Source organism: Colletotrichum lupini, chromosome 1 (genome assembly GCF_023278565.1).
Source record: "Colletotrichum lupini chromosome 1, complete sequence".
In the NCBI taxonomy this organism is placed as follows: Eukaryota; Fungi; Ascomycota; class Sordariomycetes; order Glomerellales; family Glomerellaceae; genus Colletotrichum; species Colletotrichum lupini.
In genome coordinates, this window is record NC_064672.1 from 7,835,156 (window position 1) to 7,850,193 (window position 15,038).

The 15,038-nt window shown below is 51.7% G+C and overlaps 3 protein-coding genes across 3 annotated transcripts; 2 read left to right on the plus strand and 1 right to left on the minus strand.

The window, feature by feature from the left end:
- Positions 1-1,332: 1,332 nt before the first annotated feature.
- CLUP02_02268 (uncharacterized protein) lies at positions 1,333-2,968 on the plus strand (the record flags this gene model as incomplete). Its single annotated transcript, XM_049281300.1, has 4 exons — positions 1,333-1,536; positions 1,600-1,727; positions 1,781-1,880; positions 2,405-2,968. The coding sequence occupies 4 exons, from the start codon at positions 1,333-1,335 to the stop codon at positions 2,966-2,968; spliced, it is 996 nt and encodes a 331-aa protein (XP_049137257.1).
- A 598-nt stretch (positions 2,969-3,566) lies between these two features.
- Positions 3,567-5,582, plus strand: CLUP02_02269 (kinesin motor domain-containing protein; the record flags this gene model as incomplete). Its single annotated transcript, XM_049281301.1, has 4 exons — positions 3,567-3,842; positions 3,907-4,171; positions 4,224-4,891; positions 4,941-5,582. 4 exons carry the CDS (start codon positions 3,567-3,569, stop codon positions 5,580-5,582), a joined length of 1,851 nt encoding a protein of 616 aa, XP_049137258.1.
- A 67-nt stretch (positions 5,583-5,649) lies between these two features.
- Positions 5,650-14,384, minus strand: CLUP02_02270 (glycoside hydrolase family 43; the record flags this gene model as incomplete). Its single annotated transcript, XM_049281302.1, has 31 exons — positions 5,650-5,828; positions 5,890-7,025; positions 7,090-7,196; positions 7,259-7,555; positions 7,620-7,659; positions 7,699-7,857; positions 7,934-8,119; positions 8,170-8,213; positions 8,272-8,303; positions 8,382-8,505; positions 8,557-8,601; positions 8,690-8,703; positions 8,761-9,147; positions 9,206-9,333; positions 9,400-9,645; positions 9,783-10,079; positions 10,157-10,213; positions 10,287-10,862; positions 10,921-11,288; positions 11,354-11,421; positions 11,481-11,507; positions 11,555-11,769; positions 11,837-12,098; positions 12,160-12,295; positions 12,368-12,498; positions 12,530-12,726; positions 12,788-12,871; positions 12,949-13,114; positions 13,163-13,263; positions 13,372-14,050; positions 14,102-14,384. 31 exons carry the CDS (start codon positions 14,382-14,384, stop codon positions 5,650-5,652), a joined length of 6,771 nt encoding a protein of 2,256 aa, XP_049137259.1.
- Between the last annotated feature and the right edge of the window lie 654 nt (positions 14,385-15,038).

A 15,038-nucleotide genomic window follows, 5' to 3' on the forward strand; every position in this document is an offset into this window, starting at 1 on the left:
CGACTACAAATGGTGTTAGTCGGGGAAGTCGGGAATTCCTCCAGGTCCCCCTCGGCTGCATTCGTGATTGGATGTTCTGCTCGGGGCTACTCGTACCTGCAACGGTTTATGGATCAGGAGCTGTCAAAATATTGAACCAACCAGACGTTGGTCCTGACGAACTCTTATGGACAAGGGCTTACATACGTGCGCGCCAAAAGTTGTGCCATGTTCAATGCTTGGATGCTACCATTTGTACAGACACACGCCATGAACGAGTCATCCGTTGACCGAAGGGTTCGGATGACAGAATACCCCTGTTCATCGACATGCAGTTGGCCGACTCGGCGTAGCATCAAGGAATTATGTCGCATATACGGAGTATGCAATCTTCTAAACCGCAGCAAGTCCGAACTTCGGTTGCCGGTCATAAAACGAGTCTCTTGTCTCGTCCCACACACGGCGCCTGTCTTACTTCTAGGTCCCTGAGAGCAGGGAGGGCAGGGTGATAATCTTCAGTCCTTCAAAACTCTCTCAAGTTCAGGGTTACACTGAACCGTTTGTTAGCTTGACTGAAAACTTCAATGGCATGATGCTCAAATGCGCGATGAATCGTTGGCAGCTGCAAATGGCAAAGATCGCGCCATGGATGTAACGGCAAACCAACATCGTAATGATGTGACAAAGCAAGACAGCTTGGTATGCCGAAGAATGCTTTGCCATTTACCGCGTCCTCGGGTGCCCCAATCCGCGGGTAGCACAGTCAGAGCATTGTTGAAAGAATGCAAACGAAGTTCTTGCTTCTTTCTTTTTCGGTGTCCCGGGGATTCATGCCAATAGTCAATCAAGAGAATCAGGTTTTGTTTGCTGAGCACCAATTCCCACCAAGTCAAATTGAATCTGTTGACTGCAGGCACATTTTCATGTTTGTATCGTTTGGACAATCAAGAACCTGCCACCGCGTTTCCCTCGCTCACCAAGCACGTGGGCCTTGAAAACGCTTCGGACTCGCGATTTCATCCGCTGCCCTATCCGGCACATGTGATCAACGTTGACGGAACCTCAAACATTCTCCTGGTGGCACAGCTGGAGAGTATCAGCGAGGATGGAGCTCAACCACTACCATGGGTGTGGATCGGCGCCGGTCTTTCGGGCTTGGCGAGTGTCGATCGAATCGAGTAAGGGCTCCGTCCAGAATGGGGGTTCTGGCGAAAGATTATACAAAGTAGGTACCCCGGGAACCTGCATGTCTTTCCGGGCCCCTCCTGAATTTTCTGGCCGGTTCCTCTCGTTTACTTTGTTGTTTGCATCTCATCTCTTTCGCGTCTTCTTTTTACAGCACCCGACTCCGGTATGTCGTCACCAGCCGCCATGGACCCCGCCGCGGCGGAAGCGGCTGCTGCTGCTGCTCAAGCAGCTATGCAATCATTCACAATAGAGGCGTGGACCCTCTTGATAGTCGGCATTCTTTTTACTATGTTAAGGACCTACGCTAGGGTCAGGTCTGTAGGCTTCAAAGGTCTTCAAGCGGATGACTATCTTGTTTGGATCGGTGCGGTCAGTCCTTCAGGCTTTGCCCGCATACGGACCTTAAAAGTTGACATCTTTTGGTGCTTACAGATATTCTATGCCATTGAGACTGCGCTGGCGCATTCTGTCGGGGCTGTCGCGAAGGGTATGGCGAATAATGCCATGACGGATGAGCAACGAGCAGCTCTATCCCCAGACAGCGAGGAGTATCAACTGAGGTAAGAATATCGCATTCTTGATAAGTCGTCTTACTTATCTAGAATTACTCCAGGGTGGTCGGCTCCATTATTCAGCTATGTGGATGGTCAAGTTACTCGGTCTTATTGTGGTCGCTCAAGGCATCACTGCTGGTGTTCTATTTACGGCTGACTGTAAGTGTGCAACTCGGATCATCCGTTCAACTCCGCCGGTATTGACTATTCAAGGCCGGCCTGGGTCGTGGCTACCAGCTTCGCATCTACTGTGGTTTCGGGTTTCTAGTCATCAGTTGGATCGTCGTCATCATGAATCTCTTCCTCGCTTGTCGCCCCTTTCACAAGAACTGGCAGATCAATCCTGACCCTGGGAGTAAGATTTCTCTCGAGCCACATTTTGGTGCAAGGAACCTATACTGACATGACCATATCACAGATGTTTGCCAACCGGCCATTTCCAACCAAGTTGTTTGGGTTTACTTGGCGTTCAATGTGTCTACGGATCTTTACCTCTTGTCTATCCCTTTGCCGATGCTGTGGCAAGCAAGACTCAAACCTATCAAGAAATGGGGTTTGCTGTTTCTCTTTAGCGGTGGACTGTTTGTTGTTGTCTGCGCAACCCTGCGTTGTATCTTGATTGTCACAGTGAGTATCCCTATTTACTGTTCCACCTGAACTCTTACTTATCTTTTACTACCCAGGACCCTCAGAACGGTGCACAGCTCGCCGGATCATGGGCTGTTCGTGAGACATTCGTCGCCGTCATCACCGCCAACCTGCCTATGGTGTTCTCGATCATCAAGTTATGGCTGGGGCCCGTCTTCGGCTCTCTTCTTACTTCGCTCCGATCATCCCAAAAGCTTACCGATGCGACACCGAAAGAAATACGCACTTTCGGGGCCGGTAGCAACCAAAGCTGGCGGGGTCGCGGACCCCCTTCAGCATATCCAATCACCAATATCACCTTCAACGAGAGTGAAGAGCGCATGGTGAACGAGTACAAGATGCAAGACGTCAAGACCTGGGGTGATCCCCATGCCGATAGTACTAGCGGAACCACGAGATCAAACAGCGTCCGAAGAAGTCACAGCAATCGGCGGAAGAATACTGATATCCGAAAGGATGTAGAAGTCGCCATCACTACAGAGTACATGCCGCCGGCGAAAGACGCTGAGGGCAATGTCAAGGCTCTGTCGCCAAGAACCTTCACCTTTGCCAGAGGGCCGAAGAGACAATCTGTGAATAATCCTGGCAATCAGATATGATGGATGGCGATCCAAAGGAATGATAATGTTGAAGCGGATATCGTAGCTAATTCCCTATGTAAAAATGTTATACCCTAATCACCCGAGTATGAGTTCATGGCCAATGAAAAGTTTGTTGATTTAGGCATCTGTATTGGAAGTAGGGACCGGGTACTATTTGCTGTAAAGGTGCATGGCGTGCAGAATGTGGAAGCCTTGACTAGGCATCTATCAATGTAGCATACCTGATCCGTACCCCCCTTACCTTATCTCAATACCCAAAGCTTCCGTACAAGTTTCCAAGATGAAAGATTTTGTTGTTTCACCGCAATATTTGCAAGTCGTCTGCCTGGTTGCTTGGGCGACAGAATCCAGGCAGCGACTTTTGGAGGCCATAGTGCTCCTCACCCCTCGTTTCCCTCCTGGATTCAGCACACCAGCACAGAAGACCCACTGAGACGAGATGCGAACATTTTAACGACGAGTGAAGAAGACTGAACTTCACGAGATATAAGTCCCAGAGTCTCAAATACAATGTGAAATATTCTTAAAGTCAGAGAGTTCCATTGGGAATTCTTCTTATTTTACAGTACACGATTGACGCTGCACATTAATCGTCATGGATGAATATCACATCAAACATACGTCCTGGTACCAGGCCTCCGTTGAGGCCTTCAGCGCCAAAGTAGCCAAGAAAGACTTGGCCGGTGCACAGGATCCGAACACCACCTCGAACCCGGACATGATCGTGGCAGCTCGACTTCGGCCAATTTTGGAGGATGAAGCGTCCGCAGGCCTTATCCGTGGCGTCTTCTCGAGGCCCAACAACAACGGCGCCGTAGACATCCACCAAATCCGAAAGCACATCAAGCCCCTGGGACCTCCCACGCTTACGGTAAGCAACGACTTGCTCCCCGCAGCTTCAGACATCGTGATCTAAATTGACCACGTTTCGACAGACAACTTCAGTACAGCTCGATAAAGCCTATGGCCCAGATGATACATCTGAGCAGATTTACCGAGATCTGGTTGAGCCTTTGGTTCCTTGGGCATGGAGCGGCGGCGTCAGCACCGTGTTCGCCTATGGCCAGACTGGCTCTGGCAAAACCTTCACAGTCAGCGAGATTGAGCAGCTGGTCGCAAAGTCTCTCATGAGCGGCGGTTTGGAGGGAGAGCGGAAAGTGTATGCGTGCATCATTGAGCTGGCTGGCAACTCTTCTTTTGGTATGTCGAATTACATCTCCCTTTACTTATTTCGCCTAATATGATGCTCTAGACCTCCTGAACTCTCGGAAACCAATCTCCGTTTTGGAAGATTCTTTCGGTGTCACACAGCTTGCCGGTGCCCTGGAACACGAAATCACCGAAGCAGCCGCCCTGCTTGAGCTCATAGAAAAGGCAGCAACCTTCCGCCGCACGGCGTCAACGTTCAAGAATGACGCATCATCTCGCTCTCACGCCATTTGTCGCATCCGTATCGAAAGTCCCATACCGACAGCCGAAGACGGACTCCTCTACCTTATCGACCTGGCAGGCTCAGAAGCCGCCCGGGACATTGCCAATCACACACCCGACCGCATGAAAGAGGCCCGGGAGATCAACACCAGCCTCTCGGTGCTGAAGGACTGTATCAGGGGCAGAGCAACTGTCGATGTGGCTTCTCTGACGGGCAAGACAAAGAGCCCGACGTATATACCATTCCGGCAGAGTTCCCTCACCAAGATTCTGAAGCACGTTTTTGATCCCGTGGGGAGACGTAGCTGCAAGACTGTCGTGCTTGCCTGCGTCAATCCCAGTCTTCCAGATGCTGGCGCTGGCAAAAACACCTTGAAATATGCCGAGATGTTGCGGGTGTTGCTACCCAAGGCCAAGGCTCAGTCCTATGACCCCGAGATGCCTGCGACTTGGGACAATGAACGGTTAAAGACCTGGATCGATGCCAACGTGAGTTCATTCTCGAGACCGACCACTAAAAAAAGCTGACCTGTTGCAGTCTGGAAACCCTGCCATTTCTGGCGAGCTCGTCGCGCCCACCGAGACTGGTTCGCTGCTCCTCCGCCTCCCCGCGCCCGAATTCCTCGCCCGCTGTTTGAAGAGTCCAGGAGTCGATGAAGATCAAGCTCGCGCCTTTCACGCCAAATTCTGGCGTTTGCATATCGATTCGCAAAAGTCGGCCGGGAAGAAGACGGAAAGCAAGAGCGAAGCGGAGCCTGCCAAGGGGAAGGGCCGTAAGACAGCCATGAACCAGGAAATGCTGTCCTCTAGCGTAGACCCGGATGCCAAGGCAAATGACGTCCCTTTCAAAGAGCGCATACGACCTGGAATGGTAGTGCGCTGGAGTCCACCTTCGACGTTTCCCATGGGCCTTCCTGGGCTGAACATGCTTGTCATTCTATGTCCTCAATTGGCTGTCGGACCAACTGTGAGGGATCTGACTGGTGACTTGGTCAACAGGTCAGGCTTTACTTCGACGAGGGGAACCAAGTATCTCTGCGCAATGGTCCTCCCTGGCTTCATGGCTGAATCATATGAGCTGAGCATGTGGCGTCAGGTAGTGGTAGATGTGGAACAGATGGAAGCAGAGGTTCTTCTAGAGTATGATTCGGGAACCAGATATTATCACATTACCTTGTGATTAAATCAATCACATGTTTTTGGATCTTCCAGCTAATGATGGCCAATTACCACTACCGCTCTCTTTTCTAGTAATACATTTGACTCTGCATGACACTTGCCAAATACGTTGTCTGCCGCAGACGATAATCATCCACTTCGATGAATGACATAGACCATGGATCGCTATTAGCGTTGAAAACGAAATTAGAGCCGGTCTTGTTCGACTTCTCGGCAGTCCACGCCGGCCACATAGGGGTATTGGGGACTGAAATGAATTGCGTTAGCAGATGATCAGGGTTTGCAAGTGAGGAAGAAGCCTAGTATACCTCCATGATTATTCGGGTTGAGATCCGATACGAAAGACGCCCATGTCCTACCCATGAGCTTTGATGCCGTCGCAAACTGTAACTCGCCAAGGGTTTCTTCGTCAAGAGCGTCGAATATGAAAGAGATATCCATGGAATGGTGAGATCCCAGGCGAGGAGTGGTGCTTGGAGGCAACAGGTTGACACGAGCTGAATAGGCTTCCGCGCCAGCAGCGGCCCAGGCCTTCAGCGTCATACGCCTGGAAGTAGTCTCAACGACATCAGTATGGAACTCGACTCCGCGTTTCCACTGAGATCCGTACAGCTGATTGTCTTCAGCAGTCGGACTGTACCCGGCCGGAAGCCCAGTACCGTTGGTGTTGGGATACAGTCGCTCAATAGCAGAGACAGTTGAGCCATCTGGACCCCCTGCTGCGACCAGAGCCCTAAAGTCGTCATCCGTGTCCAACTTTCCGCCAAACATAAAGGCGGTTGCCTCGTCGGTGGTGGCGGAGTACATGATTGGCACATGGACGAAATGGCCCTTTTCGAGAGACGCAATTGGCCCGTCTTGGAGGAAATCGCCATCGACCTGAGTCAGCCAAGGACCAAGACCTGTGCCCGAGAACACCGGCGTGGCGCTCACGTTCAGGGCGGCGGAAATGACCCTTACGGGCAAGTTGCGAAGACATTCGAGCGGACTGGCTGCTTCGGAGCAAGAAGTCGTTTCTGTCAGGTTCCGGTAGAGATTTCGGGTGTAGGCAGCTGGGTCCTTCACGTTATAGGGCCACTTCTCGGCCATGCCGCCGCTCTGCATGATCGCGCCTTGGAACAGGCCGTCATCTCTGCCTCCGTAGGCAATGAGTTGTTGGCCGACAGACAAGCCTCCGGCGCTCTGACCAAAAATTGTAACACGGCGCGGGTCGCCGCCGAAGAAGGCAATGTTTTCTTGGATCCAGTGGAGGGCCAGGCGCTGGTCCCGCAGACCGTTGTTGGCGCTGCCGTTGGCTTTCACCCCGTCAGACCCCCAGAGGAACCCAAACGCCGAAAGTCTGTGATTGATGGAAACGGCTATGAGAGGCTTCTGTGCTGCAGAGGCCTGGTTCACAAAGTTTGTGAGGTTGTTATCTCTGGACGAACCTGCGTATAGGCCGCCGCTACGGTGGCAAATTAGTTCATCATTGTTCAGACAAGAGTGTTGTGGGATATCATTAAACTCACCCATGAATCCACACAGCGACAGGAAGGAGTCCGGTACTGTCGAAGCTGCTCGGGCGGATGACGTTGAGTGACAGACAGTCTTCAGACATTGGGTGGCTAGGAGGAGCCTAGAGGTTTGGTTAGTACCAATGACTCAAGCCGAGAGGTTGGCAGACAGGTCTGCGCTCACGATGTATTGCATGCAAATGTCTCCATACTCTGTCGCAGGGCGAGTGCCATTCCACGTTGAGTCGATGCTTTGAGGTGCCTTGAAGCGGAGGTTGCCAGTAGGAGGTTGTGCATATGGAACGCCAAGGAAAACATCCTGCTCATAGCTGGGAAGAGACAAGCCCTCATAGGAGCCGTTCAACACATTCACCGTTGGTCCTGCAGAAACATCATGAGCGAGCAGAAGGATAATCGACAGAGCCGCCAGAAAGCCAACTCCAGAGTGCATCATGATGAAGGCCAAGCGCCGGTCATGAGACTAACAGCAGAGCATACACTGCAAGCCCAGTCAAAGCGTGCTTCCAAGTCCTGTAGGTTGACACTAGTGCCCGCGCCCTCTCAAAAGCACCTCGCCTTGGCTCACTGACGTCTTATAGCAGACAGCGTCCGTATTGATGTGACTCGAGCCATTTACCCGATATTCTGATGACGAGGGCCAGGCTTCCGATGATAAGGCACCAGTAATATGTCGATAAGGTCCACATTGCCGCGCGGGGCTTGGTGACATTGCGGGGACCGGTGACAGACAGCCGATCATGGATGGGAATGGAGAAATCGGCACTTTTGTTGGGCATGGTAGTTGATAGCTAATCAGATGATAACATATTGGTAATTCCTGGGATCTAGAAAGCCACACATCGACTGCCTCTTGAGCGGATACAACCAGCGATGTGAACGTTGTGGAGGATCCTCGATTCCGACGTCGTCATCGCACCAAGCGAAGATGAGGGAAACGAAAGCCTTCGAGGGCCAAATTCGTATTCTCTCGTCAGCTCTCATGTCGCAAAGATCTGTCGTGGGACAGACCGTAGATGGTCCAAAACTGAATGCATCAGAACCTGTCTCCGTCAGCTTTTGGCTTCTAGCCCCCACCGACACCACAAGGCAGCTGTGATTCGTGCGAACATCGCAGCGAGCTGAAGATGAATCAATGTAGATTGGTGGCGATGCGGCAAGTCTATGCGCTCTCTATACAAAAGGCTCCTCCATGATGATTATGCGCTGCTCTGGATTTCAATCCAACTCTCTTGAATCCGGTAAATCAATATCGACAAGTCGTTGGGTTTCCCTTCATCTATCGCGACCTAATCTCTCTTCATCGTCTTCCGTAAGCTCGTACGCAGGTCGGAAGCCCGCACCGTTCTGTCCTTCAGTCTTCAGCTGAGGGTTGGGATGAGTATCTTGCGTTCCGCCTAAACTCGTGTAGCCCTTGAAGATGTCAGTCACCCAATGTTGGGTTCTCTGAACCAATCATCTTACCTGATCATATAGAGGACAGTATGGTATTTCTAAATGTCGGATGAACTAGAGTTCGGTCAGTATCCTTATAACAGTAACAATTAAGGCCCATAACGCCACTGTAGCAAAGGCCCGGCATAATGTGTCAACTCACTGCCCAAATTTCGGCTGCGTAGAAGTGTCAGCAAGCAATTACACAACAACATGACAGGGGTGGTTACGAACCATAATGCCAGTCGATCACAGGATGCACCCGCATAAAGGCAGGCCACCCGGAGTCCGTGGGGTCAAAATCTGTCAACTTCTCGCCGTGGGGGTCTGTCCTCCTCGTCCCTACGAAGATGGCTTTTACGGTTGGTCTGTCTGCTAGGTATGCCTCGAGTCCATCTTTCATTGACATGGCATATCGTTTTACGTCTAAATGGTATTCGGCGCTGGTGGTTTCGACAAAATCGTCAACTTCGGCGAATGGGTGCTTCGATACGATGTACACTGCCTGAAATTCAGGAGGGAAGGAAGTCGTGCCGTTCGACCCGTTCGTTTGGGAGGCTTTCGGGAGAGAAGGGTATCGACGTGCTAGGGCGGCGAGGAGTATGATCAGGAGTACGAGGCCTGTCAAAGTGGTATGTCAGCATCATACGCCAGGCTAGGACAAATGACGGTATGCGACAGTAAATGCGGTGCCATGTCTCGATCCGAAAGATTCGCAACGTCGCAGGGAACATGTCGAGAATGCAAGATGTGAGCACGTACAGTCTTTTCCTCCATTGTAGGAGATTGAAATCTGTTCCAGGCTGCCTCGGCGCATTAGCAACCCATGCGGACACAATTAAGAGCTGACGTGGCGTGTCACGCATCACGCACCTGTATCTTGCCAACGCCTCGTCAACGACCCCCATTGACGCGCGCAGCTGCTTTTGAACATTGCGCAGAACATCCGTCGTCTGGTCATCCGCTAAGAAAGCGTCGACCTTATCCTTCAGCTCTTGGCACACTTCCTGGAAACTCCGCGGGGACGACTCGGATGAGTGGGGTTTGGCGGGGTAACCGTTGGCAGCCGCGGCAGTGTGCTCGCCGTTCCCGTTTGACATTGTGCGGATGGCTTCGAGACTGCTTAGATCGGCGATTGTGGAATACCAGGGAGATGAAGAGTGTCGTCAAGAGCCAATGTGGCAGAGGGACAGGCGTACGGGCGGGAGGAGTGGAATAGGGCGGAAAGTTATCGACTTCGGTGTCCTGTCGGAGACGGCGATGGCGGGGACGTGCGGGCGGGCGACACTTGCCATTTTGCCGGCTTATCTAAGACCTCCAATGCCTCGGACTGCCCACCGCCTTCTATTGGAGGTTTAGCGCAGCACGTGCAGATCAACTTATCAGGTCTAGCGGCCCGCCCGGAACCGAGACCCCGAAAAACGCAGGTGCGCCGAGGCCACATGTTCCTGACTCGGTAGCTTTCTTCAGGGTCCACTTGGCCCACCGTGTCCACCTCGGACTTGCCCTTCTCATTCTGGAAACAATATGGAAGGAACCCTGATGCCTGCCACCTATCACCATTCCTTCTTCTTCCATTGTAACCTGTGTCCTTCAATTTGATGTTATTCACAAGTTGCTACTGCATCACTTTTCAAAGACTTGTTGCTCTGGCTCTGTTCTGCTACCCTGGTATGACTGCTTTGATCTAATGATCCCCAACGCCTTGCTAAACAAACCGGCCCCCCTATTCTCTCCATCATTAGCGCCACTCTCCTCACTGCTCGTTGGATGATCCTGATAACGGCCGGGACCGAGGAAGAAGCCTTGCAGGGCTGGTATAAGACCTCGGAGGCGGGCTCAATGGTGTGACGAGCTCTTCATCTAGCGGCCCAAACACGTCAGATCCATCATCCGACTCTCCAGCCGGCATCGCTGGAGTGATGTCTGTCACAATAGTCAACCCATGAATGTTCCCCTTGTGGTTGTAGGGCGCTTCTGGTGGCATTTCCGGCTCCATGTTCGCCTCAAAGCCCATCTCCATGTCAACATCAAGATCCATCGCCGTTGTATTTTGGATGCTTTGCTGACTGTGGCTCCCGAATGTTCCCCCATTGATCCGCTTGTGAGATAGTTTCGCCTCAGCGCTTGCTTCAGATCGTTGTCGGTTGTAATATTGCGAGCAAGTAGATCTCGGAGACCGAAGCAGAGGCCGAAGTGTCGGTATGCAAGCGCAAATCACGGCGCAGCAGAGCTCAACCTCGGACCAGATCAGGGATGGAATCACATCCCACGTCACATCAGCTGTGAATACATGAGTAAGAGTAGACATCCTGACAACAGAGATGGCCGTCGTGCTGAAATCAAAGAATCAGTAAGAGCAATGCTTCATCGGAACATTAATCACGAACTCACATGAATCCAACGCCAAATGTAACAATCAGCGCAGCCTTTTGAGCTCGTTTCAAATTCAAGCTGCTCAAAAGCGGAATCGGCATGAAGAATATGATCATGTCGGTCACCAAGTGAACTGCAGCTGTTGCCATCCACCACGCCCCCTGGTCGTAACGCTCAAACTCGAAGGTGTCGCCTCTCCAACCTGGTGCGCTGATAACGACGGATGACACCACTACGGCAATACCAAACACCGCAATAAAGCCTAGCATTACGTCGCAAACAAGACAAAACGTGGGATGAGCAAATACTCGTCGGTACAAAAGGAGTAAAGCTATCTTCACGAAAATGAAGGTAATGTGGTATGATAAAGTTGCAGCGATCGTTGCCTGTAGCGAGTGTTAGCATGGCAGATTCCTAAATTCATATTCACAATCTACAAGAACCAACTCACCCTGCGACCAGTCTGCTGTACTTCAATGGGAACTGTCCAGACATGCATCCCAAGCCCAAATATGGTGCCTTTCCAATCGTTAGTCAAAGTCTTCTCCCTCGTGTTGTCATGGATTCAAGAAACTCACATATCGAAAAGACAAGACCAGTGAGTACTGTCAAAGCCTAGTACAGCTTAATTAGCGTCTGGCTTTTCCAATACTCTGGAATTCAGAGTCTGATAGGACGCAAGTGCTTAGGTATGAGACGACGAGGAGAGTGTCGTCCAAACCCCATTTCTTCAACACCACGGCCCTCACATAGACACGTAGGGCGACAAAAATCAATGCAATTCCGAGAAACCCTGCAGTCATGCCAATGAGCAATGGAGCTCTTGTGGCGTCCGTGTATGGCGGGGTTGGATCCCCTCGTGTGAAGCTTTCATTGTGCATGGCGACTTCTTGTCAATTCTCCCGTCCCTATCGATGGAGCTTCTGTAACGGACGGCCTTCGAATAGACGTGGTTTTCCAGAACTTTGGACTCGGATGGCTTTCGAGGTCGACATTGAACACGAAACACTGGATCAATTCGTCAAGTCGTTGCGGAAACTGGAAACTAAATGCCAGGGTGCCACGGGACACATGGCCCGGGATCTCGCACGTTAAAGACAATGGAATGTAGAGAGATTCATGGAACGCCAAAAGGTAGACACTAACAATGAAAGCTTGCCATGTCCGGCGATCCTGAACTACCGAGGAAACAACATCTCAAGTATCATCACCGCATGCGGTCACGCCACGATGTTCTTCAGCCGCCACAACGCAGACGGCTGGGATCCTTAAAATCCACAGGCCCAGAGCCGACTCCTTGCGACCACAATTCGGGGCCAATGTGTGTGGATGAACAGTTAGCCATTGATGCCGTAGGCTTACATGGCGATTTCAGGCGACCTATTGGGGGCGGCTATAGACATCGAACGCCACACTTTTGCTCCCATTGAAGAATTTGGCTAATCTATGGCCTATTGTTTCGGACTTTTCGTTGGGACTGGAAACGAGGGAGCACAAAGCCACCGGCGCACTTCCCCGAGCTCTTTCGGCGAGTGTTACAGGCATTAGTCGAGTGTTGTAGAGGATCTGCGCTTCCGGTAAACCGGATACGATTCACTACCAATCAGCCCGTGTGTCCTGCACGCACTCGCGGTACTATCCGCTGCAAGAAGACAACCTCCAGGCTGGAAAAGCCCGAGGCGGGGAGCCTTCAAGCCACATGTATTGATTCTTTCACGTGCAAATCTTCCACCGTGGCAAACCTTCCATGTTGCCGTGCAGACCTGTTGAATCATGAGTCTTAAAGCATTCGGAGCTCTCATGTTTGTGGTCTTTGCTGGTAACCTTTCGGGCTAAAACAGTTGGTTTTAAGACAGTTTCGCAATTGATACAGGTGATGGGTCACAGCAAGGACTGCAGGTCGCAAATGTACTTGTCGGCACCGTTTTGCCGAAACACGAACGTGATAGCTTGAATGTATTGAAGATTACTGAGCTGGAGCAATACTAGTAAGATGATCTACCTGTCTCGCCAGGCGTTTCTCTACGCCTCAAGTGAAGATGTTACTGAACTTCGATGGGGGCCGCAGCTTCAAAGGATCTGTCACAATAGCTCGGTCGCTCAAGGGACGCCACATCGACCGACGCGTCTTGACTTAATGACAAGCGGGTGCTAGATGTCTTTGGCAAGGCCTGTTCCAATTCCGGAACCTCACCAAGCGTATGAAAATAAGCTGATCATATCAGCCAATTACCCCAACGTTGTCTCCTTGATAGCCAACTTTGATAGTGTACGGAAGTGGCATTATCGGGACACTGATGATTCAGGGTTGCAATGAAGGGCACAGGTCCAGGAATATGAGGCTTCAATATCAGAGGATCGCTTTCATTTAGTTCATGATGTAGAATATGTACAGAAAAGATGCATGCTTGTGCATAGATATTTCATGGACTTTTTCAAGCAGGGAATCTCGAGTTCAGCGCGTTCCACTCAGTCTGAGTGAGGGGCGTAACCGATCCATGCTTCAGTCCAGAAGGGAAGCCAGAAGTGCTACCAGCCTGCCAATTAGGCGACTGAATATTGCTGGTCTGGAATGGCACATATTGAGTGTAGTCATCCAGCAGGAGGTGGTACAGCCCGGGGGTGGTGTTGTCGGCATACGAGGCAGGTCCCTCGCGAGGGCTCTCATTTCTGACGTAGCCAGGAATGCGATTCCAAGTGCCAAAGATACCATTCGAAGTGACCTCTTGGTAGACTTGGTTGGTAGTCTCGTTCTTCAGGAAGCGGGCATAGGCGCCAGATGTGCCCAAGTACTGGAACTCCTGGTCGATGAGGGGAGTGTCCGCTAAGGCAAGATAGTCTCGGGCCGGACTGAAGGTGACAAAGTCCTTTGTCGTGGTGTATCGGATTCGGTCGAGCGTTGCGGTGCCGGTGTGGGCCGTGTCGGTGGACCGGTAGTGTCGGGCGGACCAGAAGACGTACCAATGAGCCTTTGCATCGTCCCAAACGGCTGACGGGGCCCAGACCATGCCAGCGGTGTCAGCTTCCACGATTCTCAGCGTGGGAGCAGACCAGTCAACGAGGTTGGCGGACTTCCAGACAACGATGCCCCTGCTACCAGTTCTCGTGGCTTTGTCCCAGTTGAAGCCAGAAGCATTGATATCAAGATCTTAAAAGACTTAGCTCAACTACTCTAGCATCTCGGTTGAAGTCAACTCACCAGTGGCAATTATGTACCATTCTGATCGCGAGGGGTTTGTTGTGAGGTAGACATCACGGACAGCCTTGGTACCCACGGTCGACGTGAGGACTGCCTGACCCTTGTTGAGGAACTTGAAGCTAGACGCGCTGTTGCCATTCGACAAGTGAAATTGGACTTTCGGGTTGGCGTCGCTGAAGGTCGAGATCAGGTAGCCGGCGAAATTGGACGTTTGGCGGGCTACAGGGTTGCCAGCTACGACAGCAGCTGACGCGACGGCGGCGAGAATGGAAAAGACGCGCATCTTGAAGTTATTCTCGGATTCAGTTGAGTGGGTCCACAGAAACAATGTCGTCGTTCATCCCACACGGCATCACAGGCATCTTAGAAACTGCCATCGTATATATACTCATGTCAGTGGCGATGAGGTGATCGAAATTGGCGCCAGGGCCTTGGCATCGAGTTTCCGAGTTCCGTCGCAAACGAGCTCTTCAGAATCAACAACAAAGCTTCATATCGACGTTGCTCTTCTATGGCGCGGCTAGTTGACTAGCTCCGAGTCGGGGTAGCGTCTTACCGAGCTCTCTCACGATGCGGGGACACGGAACCCCACAGACGGTGCAATCACGTCCGTTCACGGGGTTAGCGCCTGGGGAAGACAGGCCTCTTTCGGTAGATACGGTCAGATACCCCATGGAGGGCCACATTGCTCTGCGGGGAGAACCATCTGGAGAAATCCACAAGTCGGTCGCGAACCTGTTATTGCCCCTTGTTCATGATGCCATCGCGTGGGTGTCCGGAAGCACCCGCAATGCTGGGATGATCACATGGCGCAAGGGCGCATTCTTGATTTAAGCGCCAATAGACTTCCAAGAAACCAGTCAAACTCACAGTCCCAATAGCGTGTTTAACCGTTGCTTGGTTGCTTGGAATCCACACACCCCTGGTAGGGACAGTT